Raw genomic sequence first — 22,123 nt, 5'->3', positions numbered from 1 at the left:
CAGTGAATTAAAAAGCCCAAATGAAGTTTGAAGATCTCTGAAGATATGAATCCTTAATAAGAAGCTTGGGTATAACCCTTGAAATCGAAATTGAAATGAATGTGACCTCAAAAATGACCCAGTGATTTGCATTTTGGAAGTAGTGCTGACATCTTCCGAAGGGAGGATTGACACCTACTGTCCACAAGATGGTTGCATTAATGTGATAAAGGTGGCTCAAGGTTGAGACCACAGCTGGGTGTATATTTGGGCAATTTTATGAATGAGTGTGTTAAGATGTGAGCATGGTGAGGTGTGCAAGGACTTTATCTCCGATTATCATTGTGCACAGCGGTGGCAACCTAAAACTGAGAACTTTTGAGTTATTTAAGATAAATATTTATGCCATCTGTATCATCACCAATAATATTAATTAGTATTAACTTTATTTGAACCTGGGTATCATGGGGGTTCATGTTAGTGAAGCAGAAATTACTCTCTTAATGGTATGTTGTTGCTTGTTACTAGTTTCCTAATTAGTTATTACTAGAGTTGCTGTCAAACAGGTGTGCACCCAATTTCTTGAACCATGGACACCTTCAGTTAAAGATTCTTTTCTTAATGACAATGTGGATGATGAAATACCAAATCAGAAGAAACTCCTTGGGTGAAGTGCTAGTAACCGCTCCCCAGGGAGGTGACCCTCTACGGTGCGCAAAGTACCTGCGTTGAAGAAAAATTGTAATTTCACTGGAAAAATATTTCTCCAAGCGAAGAAAAAGCATTTATTATGGACAATTGTTTTATTATTATTGCTTTAATGACTATATTTAACTGTTATGTATTTTGTGCTTTACGAAAAATTGCAATCAGAACAAGAAGGGCAAGAGCGCTGGGTTTGCGCTGAGCGAGGGGCCGAATGTAATGGAAGGATTTTTCTAAAGAGAGGGGGATCAAGAGAGCAGATGGGCGTTGGTCGCTCAGCGCAAAAACCAGCTTCAAGAAGGAAAAGTACTGGGAATATGGCCAGAGGGTCATGCTGACTTGTTTTTCACTTCAAGGGGCTTCACTCACGCAATTCTTATTTTGTGTGCCTCCTGGTACCAGGTGTCGTCATCATCAGGACCAAGTGCAAAACAACACCGCGTCCCGTGGAAAGGTGTGTGTGCTGAAACTAATCACTTCTGTATACACTGCTTACACGTAAGCCGCTTTGGGCAAGGACGCTCAATTAGTATATAAGGGAAGGTTCCGCCCTCAGTTTCTTTGGAGGCTCAACCGTGGGGACAGCGCGCACCGCCCGGTAAATTGGAAAGGCAAAATGGGTTGGTCCTTTGACAAGACTGACAAGCGGGCCCCCTCAGTCTACTGGTCTGGGATGATGGCTCTATGTCTTTTTGTATGTCTGTAAGTATTGTTTTGTTTTGTATGTCTGCATTATATGTGTTTGATTATTATAGTTGATTAAGTAAATAAAATAGAAGTATTGGACCTCTTCTCTCTGATTCTTTGCCTACTTATGTTCATATCCCTGGAACCATTTTCCCGTAACAAAACATAGATTCATAGAGATCATTATATGCAAATTCAAGAGAATAGCCATTCTTCTCACCTATACATCCAAGTGAAGAATATCCCTACTTCTTAGCCATACATTCAAGAGTGTTGGAGTTCTATGTAGCTGAGCACACTTATGATATTAAGTGAAATAACAGAAACATCACTAAATAACAAAGATGGGTATGAGTATAACATAGAGGGATACACATTTTTGGAAGGATAAACAGAACAGAAAAGAAGGTACGGGTTGCTGTTTATGTTGAAAAGAACTTAAATGCAAGACATCCTCAATTGGATGATGAGCCCCACCTTAGTGAGGACATCTGGATTCTTCTATTGAAGCAAGAGGGAAAGATGCCCTATTTCAGGTGTGTGTTAGACAGCCCACTGTAAACAGTAATTTTAATGCACATCTGTTAGTAATAATAAAAAAGGCATGTTTACAGGGAAAAACTATAGCCATAGGGGACTTTAAGTACATGAAAATTAGCTAGGCTAACCTAGCTAACCTAACTGGAGCACAAGAGCAGGAGTTTTTAGACATATTCAGTTACTGTTTTTAACACAGCATATTAAAGCACTAATACAGCAACTGCTGTATAAGGCATGCAAGACTAATAACTCCAATGTGAATCATACGGCATATGGGAGAATGAGGGGAACAATAAAGGACAATAGGGAAACTAAGAGGCAGTTAGAGGAATCTTTGCAGAAAAGGTGCAAAATGACCCACATAAACAATTTAGTAATAAATAACAGTAAAGGAGGAGGTGAAATGCATCAGGAACATGGAGACAGTTACTCACAAAACAGAAGCAAGGCAGGAGGACACTAACTTAGCTATTTAGCTAAACAAAGTTTACACTGCTAGACACACACTATCCACACTTATCTCACACACACGTGCGCATGTGCTCTCTCGCTCTCTCCTAAAACCCAACAAGTATTCTTTTTATAACTTATACACCCCACCCACAAACCCAGATGATTTAATAACAGTGGGCAACTCAATAGTTGGGTAATTAGGACAGAACTCAATTAAGTCATCTGCACCAAATAAAAGAAATCAAGCTTAGTTTACCAAGTAATAAAGTAGAGTAGGTTGTAAAAATATTTTAGAAGAAGTATGGTTTAGATTAAATAGGCTGAAATCAAATGCGTACTTTCAATATTTAAAGTCACGAGTTGCCACGATCCTCACAGATCTTGTGGGAGCTTGGAGATTATTGTACAAAGGTTATCACTACTTACAAATTCATGTCCATCCGTTAAGCTGGACATAATGCTCATACAGCTACCAAGAAAGACCACATAATCCATAGCACTTTTATTTGCGGCCACCTTTTGGCTTTCTTCATGTATGCATCTGCTATACGTAGTTAGTTTCCATAGAGGTTTTCAAGATTCTTTCTGGCCCTTTGTGACAGTAATACACTTGCAACCTTAAAATGCAGACTTCATCACATCGCTGTGCGTGACGAAACAGCAGACAGGTGACTGCTTGTACATGTTTACTGATGGACAGGCTGGAATTTTACATGAGGTATGCATTAAATCAAAAGAGTAATGGCATGCAAAGATGCGAAAACACAAGGAGATAGGTGACAATCACGCTTTTGTGTGCCGCGTCAAATCAGAATGGACAACTGAATTCCATGGGGCACAGTTATCTTCATAAGTGGAGACCTATATGATGGTCACATGAATTTCAAATGTTTTACATGCCAAGCTTTTGCTTTGATGACTGGCTACGTCATATTCAGCCCTTTTTTTCATTATTCTGGCACAAGCGTAACTGGTCTCTCATTGAAATTTATGGCCGTCACATCTGCAGTGGCGTAAATTAAGAAAAAACTTTTCCGGTGCGCATCTCCAAGTCATTTAACGCCGCGACCCCTTTGCACTCAGCGCAGGACATAAACCAGCCTTTATGTGGCTCAGTGATATGCAAGGGGCAGCCCATACCAACACATATGTTAATAGCACATACAGTATGCTCAAAAAAAAAAAGGCCTTTTGCATCTGTTACAATATAATTAGTATCAGGTTTCAATAACCAGGTTTCCATCCAAGGAGTTTTTGCGAAAAAATATTTAGCACTTCAAATTTTAGCTGATGGAAAGGCGAATTATCGATAAAATGTTGTACATGTCGGCATAATATTTTTCCGTTTAACTTTAGCGCATAAATTCCATATCGATACTTCAGATGTCGCAAAAACTACATTGGAAACACTTTTTGTCAGAAAAAAGGGCTTTAACGCAAATAAATGTGTCACATGATACACTTTCATCATGTGCAATCAAAATGAGAATGGTGGAGCGGTTCGCATGGTCTGATGAAGAGACTCGTTATTTCTCGTGATGAGCCAATGCAGTAGCGGATAGGCTGGGTCTCCTGCTACTAAAAGGGGTACCTGAACTCTCTCCACATCAACTGTAGCCTGGGGGTGTCTCTCAGGATGTCTAAATAATACAAAAACCGCAAAGGTAATTTACTGTGCCAGTCAAAATATTTAATAAACCGTGTGTTTCATTATCTAAACATTTTTTTCTTATTATTAAATGGCAGATGTTTTAGCATATATGAGAAATTCTCTCATTAATATGAACTTTAGTTTTTTTTGATTAGACGTCGTTATTTTGTATTAATTTAAATTTCAGTTTTAATTAAAAACCTTAAGGGAAGCAGGTTACAGTACTAATTCAGTTGTTATCGCACTGAGAAGGGATGTTGAAAGGTAGGCTCACCTGTACAGATCCGATGCTGCAAACACAACTGCATCATGGGCACTTCCTGGACTGCCAACGCAAATGTCTCGTATCATGCACCTGTCATCAACAAGGGCCTGGAGAACAATAGATGGCCACCCTTTGCGATTAATTCAATCGTGGTAGCCTCCCGTCAGGGGAAGAATAGGCACATGCGTGCCATCCAGCGCACCGTAAATCTGTGGCACAAGATGCACCAAGGAATTGCGGTATGCAATTTCATTGGCCTCCGCTACAGTCGGAAGTCTGATATAACGGCGCATTAATTTTTCTTTAATAGCGGTGCACACAGCATATACACATCGATGGACGGTAGTTTTACTAACCCCAAAAGTTTCTCCAACTACTCTATACTCGGCGCAGGTTGCCAGCTTGTAAAGGGCGATGGCAATCCGCTTTTGGGTTGGAACCGGTGGTCAGTGGCAACCTGTGATGGACGCAACATCAGGACTGATGAATCCACACAACATCTCAAACGTCGGCCGTGTCATTCTAAAATGTTGCAGCCAGAGATTTTCTGTGAAGTGTCTCTCCACCACCTCCTCCCAGAAGGTCTTATTCCGTCGTCTCTCCCATACCCGTGGGTTTCGTCGCACTGGGGTACTTTCTTCGAGCTCTAGGGCTATCAGACAAGCAACTGCTTCATTCTGCTGTCGTCTTCGGATATTATGTACAATTCCAATTATTTGTGAAACTGAAATAACAGTAGGCTGGCAAATTTCAAAAAAGCTGTCTGAATAATCTCTCCATTTCTTTGTTTAGTGGAGGGGGTGTAACATGGAACATGCGACATACACAAAATTATGTATGGAAACGGCTCAATGGCAGATTTGTTTTTGCGATACAACAAAACTTATGCAACAGTTCGTTTTGGGGGGATGACGTCATCACGTACACCATTTTATCTATAAAAAGCCAGTTGGATGGAAACAGGCTGGAGACAGCAAATTTCGCACATTTTTTTTACGTATATTCTGTTTGTCGATAACAAAACGTCGCAAAAAACTGGATGGAAACTTGGCTAATGATTTCATTTACAACTGGCAAACTAAGTAGAGATGATAATCGCCAATGCCTATTTTTGGTCGCATTTGGGATCATTTTAGTTGTAGTCTTGAGCCCTGGCAGGACCATGGACTGGGCCACTCGGAGGTTGCTTCTGGGCCGCATGTGGCCCGTGGGCTGCCATTTGAATAGGCCTGCTTTATATTAACATAAATTTTTTGACATTGATCTTTGGAGACTTCACAAACAGCCTCAGTGTTACAATCACTCTCATAATTCATTGGTGTACTCTTGAATTGCATAGAGATAAGTTCATTGTAGAAGCCTATACTACAAAATTAGCACACAGACTTATCTTGCTTAACTGGAAGAATCCAAACCACCATCTATAACTCAGTGGATAAATGACACTCTATATTATCTTAAATTAGAAAAAATCTAATTCTATCTCCAAGGATGTATACATTTTTTTTTAATGGCAATGATTCATTATTATTTTAGAAAAAGCATGCTGAGCCTCTGATAAACTCTCTAATGTTATTAATTAATCTTTATATTAAAAAAATGGATGGGAATTTTTTTTTTTATTGTGTCTCCTTCTCTTTGGTGGGGATGGAATTCTGTTTTGTTTTGTCATGCTCCTTCTCTTTCTTTACTTCTGCTTTGCATTTACCTCAAGGAAAAAGGCTATACATGTTAAGTTATTCTTACTTGCTTTACTGAGTAGCATTCTATTGTAATATTCTTGTTTTTTAAAGTAAAATAAGAACAAATTTTGCAAATGCCATAACACCCACCCCCAACCGCATCAAATATTGGTCTGAGGTCAAACCCCTTTTACCCATTTCTCTGTGGAAGACAAAAATAACCTCTTTCAATTATTCCATGTTAATCCATGATGGGCAGAGTTACAGGTTGTAAATGCCCAAGTTACAATTAATTCATTGATCATACACCCTCCTACAGACCATGTCCTAGTCCAGGAAGTACTGCCAGGTCAAAGACCAAAGAAGCAGTGTTATCTTGAAAAGCAGTCAAGAGTCACGAGTTGGTGGACATGGCTTCTTTTACCTTTAACCCAGCAGTAGGTTGTTCCAGGGTTAGGACATGGTCCATAGGAAGCACATCTGGGTCAGACGAAAGTCCCACAAAGTATGGACCATATCCTCTTGCATCACCTCCTGGTGGCACCCACAGAACTCAACAGGGCAGTATTCTGGAACTCCAATTCCCATGATGCCCTGTGACCCAAATCCCAGCGATGCTTCCATCTATTGCATATCGAGAGACATAATACCCGGATGATGGTGTCTTCCCTGGTCCTCCCAACATACTGGCCTCCCTGATGGGTAAGAATTCTTATTTCTATCCAGTCAGACAACCTATCATTCCATTTTCTTTTATCATTGCATCCCATCTGGGCAAGGAAACACATTCTAGAACCATCTTCTAAAGCACTCAAAACAATTAAAAATTTTTTTATCATAAATTAACCACATTAAAATATAACAGTCCTTTAGATAGTCTGATAAATTTGAAAACTATTGTGTAACAACATAATTAAAAATAGTAAAGTCACCAAAAAGCAATACGATTTATACTTTTTATTTTAAAATTTCTTTCTTTGTACTCACATAGTGCCTGATGTTGTGGGTACAATGGGGATATCCTCTGCCTCTGTTGGAATGGACCAAGGTATATGAAGTTGAGGAGCTAATTCTCGCATTATTATATTTCTGCAAGAAAGTTGAAACAGAATTTTATTTTCGTATTGGTAGAAATAAGGAACTGATTTGAAATATAAACCAGTTCAGTTATTTTTTCATTCTAATTAGGATATCTTATTACAACTAAATTTATGAACAGTACCTGGCAAAGAATGAAGTCTTAAACCTGGAGCTTACCCCGGAGGCAACTGAAGCTATGCTTAGGCAACAGCAACAACACAAGGCATAAACATTCACAGCCATGTTCATTCATTTGTACTACTACATACTAATAATGAAAAGCAAAAGAATGCACTGCTATCTGTATGTACAGACTTTAAATACTGCACAATGAATAACCTAACAATTTCTAAAAGTGACATTTTTGTGCACATTAGTGCATTCTGTAGTAGAAATGAAACAGAAAGAAAGATAGCATGTCATACACACAGAGATGTCAGTGTGAAATGAAACAATACAGGAGCAAATTAAGCAAAAATAAAATATATAAACTCTTGTAATACCGTAACAGAAGATCTACATTTACTAATTGTTCATTTGCATAAAGCTGGAAAGGTTACAAAGTAACTTTTAAAAAAGAGTTTAGATATTTGTCAATTCACAGTTAGACAAATTATAGTGGGTGCCCAGCCAAGATGACTTGAAAGGCACAACACAGAATGCTCAATGAGGTGAAAAACAGACCTGTATTAAGAGGTAAATTGTTAAGAAATCATTGGAACAAGGTAGCATCTCAGTTTTTAAGTTTACTATACACAGTTGTGATGGCAGGACAAAAAGGAAGAAGCCACTGCTCTCCAAAAAGTAAGAACATCACTACATGCCTAATGTTTGCCACCCTAACATTCTAAAATTTCATTAGGAAAATGTCATGTGAACTAATGAAACGAAGGTTGAATTGCTCTGGAAGATACAGTATGTACTGCTGCATTAAGGCATGAATCCCACAAGTACTGTGGAGGGAGCATGCTGAATAACATAACAGTGGGAGGCTGAACCTTTAATTTCAGGGCTCCAGAGGTATGGAATGATCTGCCTGCTAATATACAGTAAGAGATGCCCCTTCAGTCTCATCTTTTAAATCCAGGCTGAGGCCTTAATACTTTACCCTGAGTTACCCTGACTAAAGCTGCTGACTAGCTGTACATACTGCATCTCTATTTACTAGTCATTTGTACAACAATATAAGTAATACATTGTTTATAAACCTTTATTATCTTTACTCAGTATTTTGTTGTGGCACTTGGTGGCACTGCTTTACTGCAAAGTTGCTCTCCTGCCTATGGAAAAACCATTAGGAGCACTGGAATCATCTCCAGGAAGGGGTTGTTATGAACTTGAAAAATACTCAAAATGACTACTTGAGGGGAAAACTGTCATTCCCTGGTTAGTAACCTAAAAGGTCAATAAAGAATCTTTATAAATGGTTTATTATCCACAAAAATATTCTGAAATTGTCAATTCCATGAGGATAAGCACTGGCTCGCCTGGACACTGAACTGGTTGGAAATGTTGAAAATGTAAGGATGAATTTCCATACAACTCCAGAAATTATGCTATTTCATAAAGTAGATGGAATACGAGTTTTTTCACAAACTTACAACCACTTAACCTACCCTAAGATCTTGGCACAGTCATCATAGTACTTCATAGAGTTCTTTACAAAGCTGAATCCATTGACATCACAGACATAAGAGTGTCCATTGGCTCGTAACAGATCAAAACCGCAAACTGTTTGCTGTGAATAAAAACACATTGATCGAAATTCATTACAAAATTAAAAACAATGTTGGTGCTAAGACAATTTCATTGAATATATACAAAAATAAACATAATGTGCATATACATTTTTCATAATATTACATTTTTAAAGCATCAAACCTTTTTTACAGTACATGTATACCATTCAGTGTCAAGTACACTTTAAAAAGGTTCACAACATAGGTGAACAGAATAACTAAAGGAGAATATCATAAAGCCTAATTCTGGGTTTATCACTGGTATCAAAACATCCACTCCAAGGTATGCCTAATGCCACTGCGAGTCACAAATAACTGAAGAAAGAGATTTAACCTTTTTGTGTTGTTCATATTTTTGTCACTGAGCTGGTGTTCACAGGTCTGGTAGATAATTCACTGGTATACAGTGATTTTGGTGCCAACAATGTCTGAACGGTTTTATATTGTTTATGGTGCTAATTAAGAATATAACTTTGGTTTTGCCATATTGGCTCTAGTTTGAGATATTTAATAGTTAATTAACGCAACACGTTTGAACAGCATTCAGAATTGCAACAATTTTTATTTTAGTTACAACTAGTAAGTAAATAGTCTAACAGTGACAGGAAAAAAATTATGTATGATTTGATTAATTAATACAATATTAATTAGTTATGAATTGTTATTAATGTCAATGTAATTAGGATACAGGGTACTGGGTTTTTAAAACCGTAAAAACATAATCTTTTATGTTAAATTACTTAACAAATGTTGACCTTATCTCACTTGTAAACATTATACAGTAGATAGCAAATGTGTTTAGTATTTGCCTTTGCTAGATTACAATAATCAATGGAAGAGATATTAGATTGTTGCAATAAAAACTGATTTTTGTGTGGGAATCAAAAGTAAGCAAGACATACGTGAAATATATATTAATCTTGAACAAATATACATTAGACAAGGATTCCCCAGCTATTGTTATTGTTTCGAACAAAAACTCAAAGGATAAAGTTTAAATACATTTTTATATCGAAATGATATACTGTAATAAGCACAAACACAAATTCATAGCTCCGACACACCACATGAAAAACAGTTACTGTATGTGCACTGCAAATGTATTTTTTGCATATGATGCATGCAGTCTGTGTCTTCCTGTCCTTCATGGGTTTAAAAATATTACAGCATTTTCTCTTGCTGCTAATGGCAGCAACCTACAATGATGAACATGCTGGTTAGTTCTAAAAGTCTACTAACACGTCTCTATGTGTCTCTGTTCCTCACACAAACGTAATTTTTAAATCATTAGGCTTTATAAATACAGTATATACATCTTGCCCAAATACATATGCAAAGGAACACTGTAAGCAGAGAAAATTACTACAAGTGGCAACTGTAGGGTTATTTTGCAGCTGTTGTCACAGTTGATCTAATTTGAACGGCATTTGAAAGTGTGTCTCTTTTCAAATAAAAAGTGACCCAGCAGTGAATACTCACCAGTAATAAAATTGTTAACTGGCAAGCATATTTAGGAGTCTAACCCACAGTATTTATCTATCTTATCCAAAAAAAAAAAAAGGTGGCTAACACCATCATCCCAATGTTACTGACTTGTATTAACATTTTAAGTTAATCAGTTTTACATTGTTAAAAGAACAACTGTTGAACTACAGTATTTTGTTGAAAAAAGCTACCTAAACTTCTGATGACTTCTCCAGCACTACAATTCCAGAACATTTCTTCTTCACGTATTTGTGCATGGAAATGGCACTGCTATAATTCATATAGAGAACAATAAAAGATTTGGTCAGTTTTTTGGTGTAAAACTGCAACACAGAGGAGATTTGTATTATGTTTGGAGGGAACTTTCCTCTTGAAAATGTAGAAAGCTGCAGGGATGTTAATCATATTTTCTTAATTGACTAATTTTTTTCATATCAGATACTTGATTACTTTGAATAATCGAGGAAGCTCTACTCTTTATCATCAAATACGAGCACTGTGTCTGGTATTTAACAGAAAACCTGAGCAGAAAAGTGAACCAGATGTAAACTAAATGAGGACAACTAGATTCCAACCCATGATGCTGGGTCTGTGAGAAGGAATTTGCAGAATTCCTCAAAAAATGATACAAATGTTTCAATGTATAAATCAATTTAACTTTGCCTCACTATCAAAAAATATATCTTCTTCCCCAAGCTCATTCTTACCCTGATGCCTATATGTTACATCCCTTTTATTATAACCCTGCATCCCAAGTAAGTCAGCAGTAAAGCTTGAATTTAAGACAGTTTAAAGTTATCCCACCTACTCAAAAACAAAACATTCTTTTTGTTCCATATAAAATCCATTTTCTACATACTATTCTTATTTACAAGGCAATTCCATTAATAGCATGCTGAGGCAAAACTAAATGTGATGTTAAATACAAGTGTGTATACACTGGATTTGTCTTGCAGCCCTCTACTCCATCTTGTGGATGGAAAAGATATTTCAATATAGGTTAAGTGAGAAAAGGCCTTGATAACAGAAAATTCATAGTCCTCAAATTTTGAGATCCCCCATTTTTATGAAGAGGATGAGATTATGAGCCATTTGATGTAAAGGAAAACACTCACCTTAAAAGCAAGGCACACTTTGCGGGCAACTAATTTCTCCATAGCAGTGAGCATTACTGGATATCGAATTTCCTTTCCTTCACTGTCTCTTTCTACTTTTCCATCCAGTGCTGGAGATTTTCGTGCTTCAGCATGAGCATAATCGGGTCCCACTGTATAAACCTGAGTAAAGAATGGGAAACAATAGCTTCAACTTACTGGATGATGACTCATTAGATTTTGAGCATTTTTTTGTCCAGATGACCAGAAATTGAATCAATGAATGGTTTCAGGTCTAAGGTTAAATGAGATAAATTCTGTATATTGACGTCTACATTGTTTAGTATGCCCCAACATCTTAAGAACCCATTCTCTTAAATGTATGCCTTGATGAATATAGCGCCGCTATCACCTGTCCAGAGTAGCCAGGCTGTAAACGTTTATTAGCAAATACCAAAGTATGAGTTTAGGTAAAGAAGTTACTGTAGTAATAGTTTACTATTACTGTCGTACTAATACTGTAGTATTAGTTTACTAATAAGGTGTAATGTTTTAATTAAAACAACGCTAGATAGTTATAATTTGTTACTAACCCTCACCTATTCCATTTCTATTCTCGGTATTCAAATGTGGCACTTGGTACCATTGCCCTACTGCCAAGTTATTTTGTCTGCCTAAGGAAAAGTAATCTCTGAAGGAGGATTGCAAGAATCATCAGGTAGAGGGGTCTTTTCATCAGATTGGCTGGGCCAGTTGTGGAATCGCTAATAGGAGGAGGCAGCCTTTTGGCAGAGGTGTCCAAGACTCTGAACAAATCCGAATCCTATTATGTGATATCATCTACTGTTGAATTCTGCTCTGTACTTGTAATATTTCTATTGTACTATTGTATTGAGGATTACTTGTGTTCTATTCTGTGTACTGTATTGTATTTACCCCCTTTTTTGACATCCACTGCATGCCCAACCTACTTGGAAAGGGGTTTTTCTTTCAACTGCCTTTCCCAACATTCCTTCTATTTCTTTCCGTACAAGGGTTTTTTTGGTAGTTTTTCCTTGTTTTCTTAATAGTGTCAAAGCTGGGGGGCTGTCAAAAGGCAGGGCCTGTTAAAGCCCATTGTGGCAGTCCTTGTGATTTTGGGCTCTACAAAAATAAATTGTACTGTATCGTAATGTATATTGCCTATTGAGACGTGCAGAGTAGAAAAAGAAGGCAAAACTGATAGCCATTATGACATAAATTCATTTTTGACACACTATTGTTGAGTACTTTTAGGTGACGATTTATTTAGTAGAAGGGAGTCAAATACTGCTTCCGGGCTCCATCATACCTACAGCAATACACCTTTACAATGCATTACTGTTGACTGCTCTAGCATTAGTCAAGTCAGAAGTTTCTTCTTCTTTGTTGTGTGCGTCTGAAGCTGATGGTGTTGTTACTTGTTAAAATATTGCCTGAGCTGATCCAAAAAGTTAAAAATATTGCCTTAGGATGAATAAAGTACTGCCATGCACACATGTATTATGACTGTTCTCTGGGATTGTATAACTCTTGCAATTCAACCCCAAGCAGAGAGGTGACGCTGTTCTTCACATTTTCTGCGTTTCTGTCCATAGACCAGAGGATCCAAGACAGGAAGATTTGTGATCAAACTTCTGCATTCTGGGAATGGTTCTAACCTTTTTGGTTTCCACCATATTTGGCCAACACCACAATGAATGAACAGGCTTGCTAATGGACTCACTCCAAGAAAGATGTTTTACTTTTGTATGTATTGCTATGTTGCATTTTTTTCACTTCAGTAGTTGGAGTGTACAGGCTGGTGTCCCAAACCTTTATCTTGTCCTTGGGTTTTCTTTTCACAGTAGCATAACCAGTTATAACTACTATAACCCACATCAGTTGCTAACAGTTACAAGAAGCATTAGCAACAGCACTGTTAGGTCCTGGCATTCATGTGGTTGTTATTCTGCCACATACCACCTACTCAAAGATTGTTGCAGACCACATACACCTCATTATGGCTAAGGTATTTCCTGATGGCAGATGCATATTTCAGCACGATAATGATCCCTGCCACATTGCACAAATTGTTCAGAAATGGTTTGATCAACAAGACAGAGTTCAAACTTTTGACTAGGCATCCAAATTCCTCTGATCTCAATAAAAAAACAACTGCAGAACTTAATGGATCTGATGCAAAACAAGTCAAGTTAGCGAGCATGCACTGGTACAGTGCATTGCAGCACCCACTACACGACGAAACACCTCGGGATCCCAGTTGGCAACTCTCCAGGCAGACACGCGGTCCAGTCCCAACCTCCGGAAATGACCCTCTATCTGCCGCAGCCAGGTGTTACATGGGTGACCCCTTGGCCTGGTCCAGCCACTCGGGTCCCAAACAATGAGGCTCTTACCAGCTGGATCACCCTTGGGGAAACGCGCCACATGGCTGTAGTGCCATAACTGATGCTCCCTCACAATGCAGGTAACGTGTCTTATTCGGGATTCCATGAGAAACTGCTCATTCGACACAAAGTCGAAAGAACAGTACCCAGTACTGCCACATGGCCGTAGTACCATAACTGACACTCCCTCACAGGTAATATGCCTCATTTGGGACTCAATGAGCAACCCTTCATTCGACACTAAGTCAAACCAACGGTACCCAAGGATTTTTCCGGAGAGACACAGTACCAAAGGAGTCCAGTCTTCGCCTCAGGTCACTAGATGGCGTCCATGTCTCGCAAGCATATAGCAAGACTGGAGGCACCAGGACTCGGACCTTCGTCCTTTTGCATAGATATCGGGCGCACCACACACCCCTTTCCAGCGACCTCATGACCCCGCCCATGCTCTCCCAATCCATCTACGGACTTCATTGGAAGAGTCACCAGAGACATGAATGTCACTGCCAAAGTAAGTAAACCTCTCGAACAAGGTCGACACTCACTCCACAGACAGACACTGCTGATGGCTATGCCCAAGAGGTCATTAAAGTCCTGGATCTTGGTTTTTATCAAGGACACTCACAAGCCCAGACACTCAAGACTCCTCGCGCTCCCCTGATCAGAGCCTCCATTGACTCTGTGAAGATCACAGCATCATCAGCAAAGTCAAGATCCGTGAATCTTTCTTCACCGACAGATGCTCCACAGCCGCTGGTCCCCACAACCTTGCCCAACACCCAGTTCATACAAGCACTGAACAGAGTAGGAGCAAGAACACACCCCTGATGAACCCCAGAATCAACAGGGGAAAAAAAGAAGTTCTACCTCCACTCTGCACAGCACTCACAGTACCAGTGTAAAGGTCGGCCATGAGATCCAGCAACCTCAAGGGTATCCCGCAAACCCTCAGGATGTCCCACAGGGCAGCTTGATCAACTGAGTTAAGCGTTTTATGAAAATCGACAAAGGCTGCAAAGAAACTCTTTGATATTCGTGTTTGCACTCCAATAGAACCCTCTGTGCCAGGATGCGGTCGATGGTAAGAATTCATAGGCGGAAAACCAGACTGTTCCAGTCGCTGGTAGGTGAGCAAGTGATCACGGATCCTATTGAGGAGGACCCTAGCAAGGTCAAATGATGCAAAACGGTGGTGCCAGATACCACAGGACACCTTCAGATGTCTTCTGAATTCTCCAATAGGAATTCGCCAGGCTAATACAGTGGAGCACTTTAAAACATTGCTGAAAACACATTACTTTAACATGGCTTTCTCATAACTTCACTTTAATTTAATCCTGAAACTCTGTGTATTCAATTCATTATAATAACTATTCATGGTGGCTCTAAAATCCGTACTAACCTCTACATTCTCTTCTGTTTCTTTTTTCGGTTTCTTTGTGGTAGCGGCCTGCGCCACCACCACCTACTCAAACCATCATGATGTTACTACATTGATGGACTAAAAGCCAGAAGTCTAAATGACCATCATCACCAAGTCCTTCTGTGAGAACCCTAAATACAAAGAGCCAGCCGTCTGGAGTTTTTTTGTTTTTTCTGTCCTCCCTGGCCATCGGACCTTACTCTTATCCTATGTTAATTAGTGTTGACTTATTTTTCTTACTGTGTCTTTTATTTTTCTATTCTTCATTATGTAAAGCACTTTGAGCTACATTTTTGTATGAAAATGTGCTATATAAATAAATGTTGTTGTTGTTGTTGTTCTGGAGTCCATGCCTCGACAGGTCAAAGCGGTTTTGGCAGCATGAGGGAGATCTACACGATATTAGGCAGGTACTGTAGTTTTAATGTTGTGGCTGATTGGTCTATATATTATTATTTATTTTGTAATCACAGCAAACAATAATCACATTTAAAACAATGTTATATTTCAGTCAGAGGTCCCCCAAGCTGAGGTTCAAATATCATAATTATATCTAGTTTATTAATGTTTATGTTAACAGTGCTAATTATTTAATTATTTTATATATTTAATTTATTTATTAATTTTTATGTTAATAGTGCTGATTATTTAAGTATATGTTATTGTGTACTATGTGATGTTCCATGTGTTTTGTGGGTGGTCCCCCAAAAGGTTAGGCCACCTGCCCATCACTAAAAAAAAAAAAAAAAGACTGCCCTCAGCCCTACAAAGGCTTAGGAAACCCACAGTTCCTTGCACTTCACTATGAATGTGCTTGTGGTGTGTTTTTCTAGTGTTTATTCTGTGCTTTGTGATATAATGGATTTTTGTGGCCCTTTTCAATGTTTTTTGACTTGTACATTTCGGATTGGGACTCTGTTAGCTTTTAGGATTGCTGTTTGAAGGCACTAATTTTTATGCCTTTATTCTACTCAGTGCTTGTCTTTGTTAACACAGCGTTTGTAGAAATTGTTTTATAAAACCTTTGTTTCCCTTTTGTGATTAGCTGGGTTTTGATGGTTTTATCCCCTCTACATGGCATTTTGAATATTTTTTGGGACTTGCTGTACTTTGAAAATCTCTAGTTTATAACACAGTAACACCCAGTGCCCATCCTTCCATCGTATGTTATACAGTGGTGTGAAAAACTATTTGCCCCCTTCCTGATTTCTTATTCTTTTGCATGTTTGTCACACAAAATGTTTCTGATCATCAAACACATTTAATCATTAGTCAAATATAACACAAGTAAACACAAAATGCAGTTTTTAAATGATGGTTTTTATTATTTAGGGAGGAAAAAAAATCCAAACCTACATGGCCCTGTGTGAAAAAGTAATTGCCCCCTTGTTAAAAAAAATAACCTAACTGTGGTGTATCACACCTGAGTTCAATTTCCGTAGCCACCCCAGGCCTGATTACTGCCACACCTGTTTCAATCAAGAAATCACTTAAATAGGAGCTGCCTGACACAGAGAAGTAGACCAAAAGCACCTCAAAAGCTAGACATCATGCCAAGATCCAAAGAAAATCAGGAACAAATGAGAACAGAAGTAATTGAGATCTATCAGTCTGGTAAAGGTTATAAAGCCATTTCTAAAGCTTTGGGACTCCAGCGAACCACAGTGAGAGCCATTATCCACAAATGGCAAAAACATGGAACAGTGGTGAACCTTCCCAGGAGTGGCCGGCCGACCAAAATTACCCCAAGAGTGCAGAGACGATTCATCCGAGAGGTCACAAAAGACCCCAGGACAACGTCTAAAGAACTGCAGGCCTCACTTGCCTCAATTAAGGTCAGTGTTCACGACTCCACCATTAGAAAGAGACTGGGCAAAAACGGCCTGCATGGCAGATTTCCAAGACGCAAACCACTGTTAAGCAAAAAGAACATTAGGGCTCATCTCAAATTTGCTAAGAAACATCTCAATGATTGCCGAGACTTTGTGGACTGATGAGACAAAAGTTGAACTTTTTGGAAGGCAAATGTCCCGTTACATCTGGCGTAAAAGGAACACAGCATTTCAAAAAGATCATCATACCAACAGTAAAATATGGTGGTGGTAGTGTGATGGTCTGGGGTTGTTTTGCTGCTTCAGGACCTGGAAGGCTTGCTGTGATAGATGGAACCATGAATTCTACTGTCTACCAAAAAATCCTGAAGGAGAATGTCCGGCCATCTGTTCGTCAACTCAAGCTGAAGCGATCTTGGGTGCTGCAACAGGACAATGACCCAAAACACACCAGCAAATCCACCTCTGAATGGCTGAAGAAAAACAAAATGAAGACTTTGGAGTGGCCTAGTCAAAGTTCTGACCTGAATCCAATTGAGATGCTATGGCATGACCTTAAAAAGGCGGTTCATGCTAGAAAACCCTCAAATAAAGCTGAATTACAACAATTCTGCAAAGATGAGTGGGCCAAAATTCCTCCAGAGTGCTGTAAAAGACTCATTGCAAGTTATCGCAAACGCTTGATTGCAGTTATTGCTGCTAAGGGTGGCCCAACCAGTTATTAGGTTCAGGGGCAATTACTTTTCACACAGGGCCATGGAGGTTTGGATTTTTTTTTCTCCCTAAATAATAAAAACCATCATTTAAAAACTGCATTTTGTGTTTAATTGTGTTATATTTGACTAATGGTTAAATGTGTTTGATGATCAGAAACATTTTGTGCGACAAACATGCAAAAGAATAAGAAATCAGGAAGGGGGCAAATAGTTTTTCACACCACTGTACATAGTATTGACTCAGAGGCCCTACTGGTCAACAAATATATGCAGAAACAACTCCATGTCCTCTCTGTATTGAAATACCCATATAAATAATTAAATTAAATTATATAAAATATAACCAATTCATCTAACACTCTCATTGTACATCTAAAAGGTGTGCACATGTAAAACAAGATTTATTTAAAACAACTACCTCTATAATGTGAATATAATAGCCTCTTTAATAAAACGAAAACCTGTGGGTTAGGACCAAAACATGAACTGGCACAAAAAAAATAAAAACAGTCGTCCAACAATGTGGTAAACCGTTAACAAAAGGAGAGCATGTGGATAACTTCACTAATGTAGAGGTGGGCCGATTGAGTGAGGAGGTTACATGCCTTCTGTCTAGCGTGAAGGTCACATGTTTTCTGTCTGGAGTGGAGCCTTACACTTTATAGTGGCTGCAGCCATACACTCTTGTTCAAATCCTGGTGCTGCTAATTTTTATTTAGGCATTTTATTTTAAGGATTAACAGTATAAAAGACAAATTCTTTTGTAAACAAAACAATGGGTTCTTAGAGACAAGTTCATCATCAACTCAACAACCCTTTCTCTCTAAATAAAAAGGTAGGTGTTTAAAATTCAGTCGCCCATTTTTTGAAGTTGCTTTAGCCAGTAAAGAGTTAGAAGGAGCTGGAACCTATACCAGCAATATCAGACATAAGGCTGAAAACAGCAGTGGATGAGAAAATTTCAATGGGGGAAATTTCTACATGAATGAACAAGTATCCAGATCACTTAAAACTGTTGAAAGATGTGGGATTTACTTGCATTTATGTGGCTAATACATCTCATGTAGGAGTTACAAATTCATTATTTAAGCACCTAAATCAGTTTTCTATTATGGTATAATTTTAAAAACAGAATAAGCCTGTAACTGCATTTGTGGTGGGCTTCCAAGTAGTTCAAAATAGTTCAAATGCAGTTCATAGAAAGGCATTCCAGCAATAGTATGACTCATTGCACAAGAAAAAAACTCAACAGTCCAAATGTATTCATCTAAAAGATTTTAGATGAAATTCAAAGGAAACAGTTCACACAAAACAAGGAACAAAGTTGACAGGTAATATATGCAAAAAAGGCAAAAGGGAAAATTCTTGTCTATAGTATTCCTCTTGAGGCTTAAGTATCTAGGTTACATTTGTTAAGGTTTCTACATTGTGGTGGATGGCCGGCTTCATATTCCGGCCCTCACCCCCAGGCCGACAGGAGGAGCTCTCCCAACAGCATGGATGTGTCCCGAGTTCCAGCAGGGCATCATGGACTCTGTAGTTTTTATACCCAGCCCTGCTGGATACCTTGGGGACCACATGGAGTCGTTGTAGGGAGGCTCATGGACTCGTATATGCCCTATAACCCGGAAGTGCGTCATAATCCCGTGACAGGAAGAAACGACGTGCTTCCAGGGTGAAGATAAGGACTATTTACCCTGACCCGGAAGGAATAAGGAATTGTGGACTGTTGGGCAGGAACACCTCCGGGTCAGGGGAGTATAAAGGACTGTGGGAGCTCTCAGATGGTGAGCTGAGCTGGGTGGTAGGAAGGAAACGCGTCTGGGAGTTGCAGGATTGGTTATTGTTACTGGAGTATTGTATTTGGTTTATGAGTAGTGTGGAGTGGAGGGTGCTTAGTGCACATTATTATAATACCTGGTGTCTGGCGTTGTACCGGAGGGTTCAAGGGAGCAATAGTGCCCCCTACTGTCACAACATTTTATCTCATTGACGGCATAAACATACATATGATTAGAAAACTATATGCCCTTAATGCCTATCTAAATAACAGTTCATATTTCTTTCTAGCTGTTGTATCCAGTAGGGGGCAACACCAAGCACCAAACTCCAAACCCAATATAGTCATATGTTCAAATAATGGATTTTTAACAATACAGCACAACCAATAATCACACAAAACGATGACTCTTTCCTCTTCTTCCACCTCCAGTTGAGTGTTGCCTGTTACCTTACGACACTGACTTATCGAGGTAAGGCAACAAGCTCGTTTTATGCCGGACCCAGAACATCTTCCAGTGCCACAACATGATTTGTGGGGAGCACTTCCACGTTGTTTGAGAACAAAGGCAGCCTTTCACCATCAGTGCCCCCTTGCAGCACCCAGGGACCCTAACACTTCCCATTAACACCTGCGGGTGTCAAAGTTGGGATGCCTCCAGCGGACCACTGCCACCAAACACATGGGGGATGGAACTGCTCCAGGCCTCAGGCTCCTGCTTGTCCATCCCCTGGTACCTAAAAACTTGGCGGAGTGGTGTTTCTGAGGTGAAGGATATGCACCAACATCTGGAAGGTTGCCAGTTCAAATCCCATTACTACCAGAAGGGATCCTACTCCACTGGACCCTTGAGCAAGGCTCTTAACTTCAAAATTGCTCTGGGGTGCTATACAATAGCTGACCCTGCACAAAAGGTCAAGCAAAAAGAAAATTTCCCCTCGGGGATTAATAAAGTGTACCAAGAGTAATGCAGTCATCCAGCCAGGATATCCATCTTTCCCCTATAGCTTTCACACTGTCAAACTTCAGTGTGAAAGTTATTCTATAGTCACAATTAGCTGAACATTACGGACATTCCATTGCTTCTTAGTTTACAGCAGATTAAACTAAATCTTCCCTTGTAAAACTACATAATATTCAGGTTCATTCTGAGCAAAAATGAAGGTAAATTCACCATTAACTTAAAGGATATGGCTCTTACAAGCTGTAATGGATTGCACACGTGGACTACCATCCTGACCAGAATTGTACAAGGATCCTTACCCGGCTGGGAGACCAGTATAATGGAAGGACGGTGGAGATGAATGCTATTAAATATCCCCTCCCCCATAAGCTAGGTGGCAGCCCCCCTTGGATTAGGATCCCCATGTAGATGCCCGCAGATCATACTGGAACCTGTAGTAGCGTGATGATACCCTGTTGGGTTCAATTTGGGCCACCAGGGGGAACCAAGCGAATTAATAATCCCTACTTTGTGGTTCTTCCGTGTCACCTGGAAGTAATTCCACTGGACTATGCCCTAGCACCGGAAGTACTCCCGGGTCCAAGATATAAAACACTCTGCCACATTTGGGCGATTGGGAGTCAGGTAGAAGTGAACAAAGCTTGACTGAAGGAATGGAAGGAGAAAGAAAAAAGGAAGGATAGGAATTCTGTTCATTTATGTCATTGCTGCAGCATTTTTACAAGGTATTTGATACAAACCTTTTATTTTTACCAACTGATATCTGTGAAGTTGTGTGAGACGTTTGATGTGCTGCAACACCCCCTACTGGTCACAAACCCTTATACAGTAATACCTTGGGGTAAACTAATCCTCAGAGAAAAAAAAAAACTACTTTTAAATGAAATCAGCACAGAGCATGTTGTTAAGACCACATGGACATGTTCAAGTACCAATCTGCCAGAGTACTATGTTAATGATTATATGGCTGTCTTATATACAATAGCCATTGTCTGTTCCTGAAACTGTATGCGCTGTAGAGCATGAAGTTATTATACTTTAGTTCTTAGTTGTTTTACATGCACTGTAGTTATATTAAGAATTTTTAAGAAGTAATACATTTGCCTAGTGTTGCACTAAAACATATAGCATCCCCTTTAAAAACTAAAATGCAAATTATAAAAATAGTAGAAGTGGAAGAAAAAAAATACGCCCTGTAGCAGGATCATTTAGGTTAACAGATGGTAATGAAAGGAGCTGGGGTCAATAAATGGAAGAGGGAGGGATATGGATAGAGAATACTTAACTACAAGCACTTCAAATATACTTCTCTGCTGCTAAAGTTCAACATCCTAGGTGTGTGGCCATTGACAAATCTCCTTAAGGATACTGACTTGGATAGTTTCACAAAGTTGGGGAAAATAAGGAAGGTAGTGCTCCCTGTATAGTGCATCTGGTGTCTTCAATGTTTACACAGTGAATGAGGAAGATGAGAGTGTATTGAGCCACATGAAAGGATCTTAAGGTGGCAGCGCATCGCAATGGCATTGTAAGCCAACCAAGAAAACTGTCAGCTGATGGCATCCTACTGAACTAGCACCCCTGCACACTAGCATTTTTTTGAGAAATCTTTATTGTTCATTATTTATATGAAATGTAAT

General features: G+C 39.1%; 1 protein-coding gene across 1 annotated transcript in view; it reads right to left on the bottom strand.

The window, feature by feature from the left end:
• The window catches only part of LOC120541445 (inositol hexakisphosphate and diphosphoinositol-pentakisphosphate kinase 2-like), a 267,227-nt gene that overhangs the window by 165,639 nt on the left and 79,465 nt on the right, over nucleotides 1-22,123 (bottom strand). Inside the window, 3 exon segments of the mRNA XM_039773073.1 lie at nucleotides 6,950-7,051; nucleotides 8,659-8,780; nucleotides 11,382-11,543. Coding sequence (XP_039629007.1) covers nucleotides 6,950-7,051; nucleotides 8,659-8,780; nucleotides 11,382-11,543 — 386 coding nt within the window.

This window comes from Polypterus senegalus, chromosome 12 (genome assembly GCF_016835505.1).
Source record: "Polypterus senegalus isolate Bchr_013 chromosome 12, ASM1683550v1, whole genome shotgun sequence".
Classification (NCBI taxonomy): domain Eukaryota; kingdom Metazoa; phylum Chordata; class Cladistia; order Polypteriformes; family Polypteridae; genus Polypterus; species Polypterus senegalus.
This window is presented reverse-complemented; position numbering and strand designations above follow the sequence as displayed.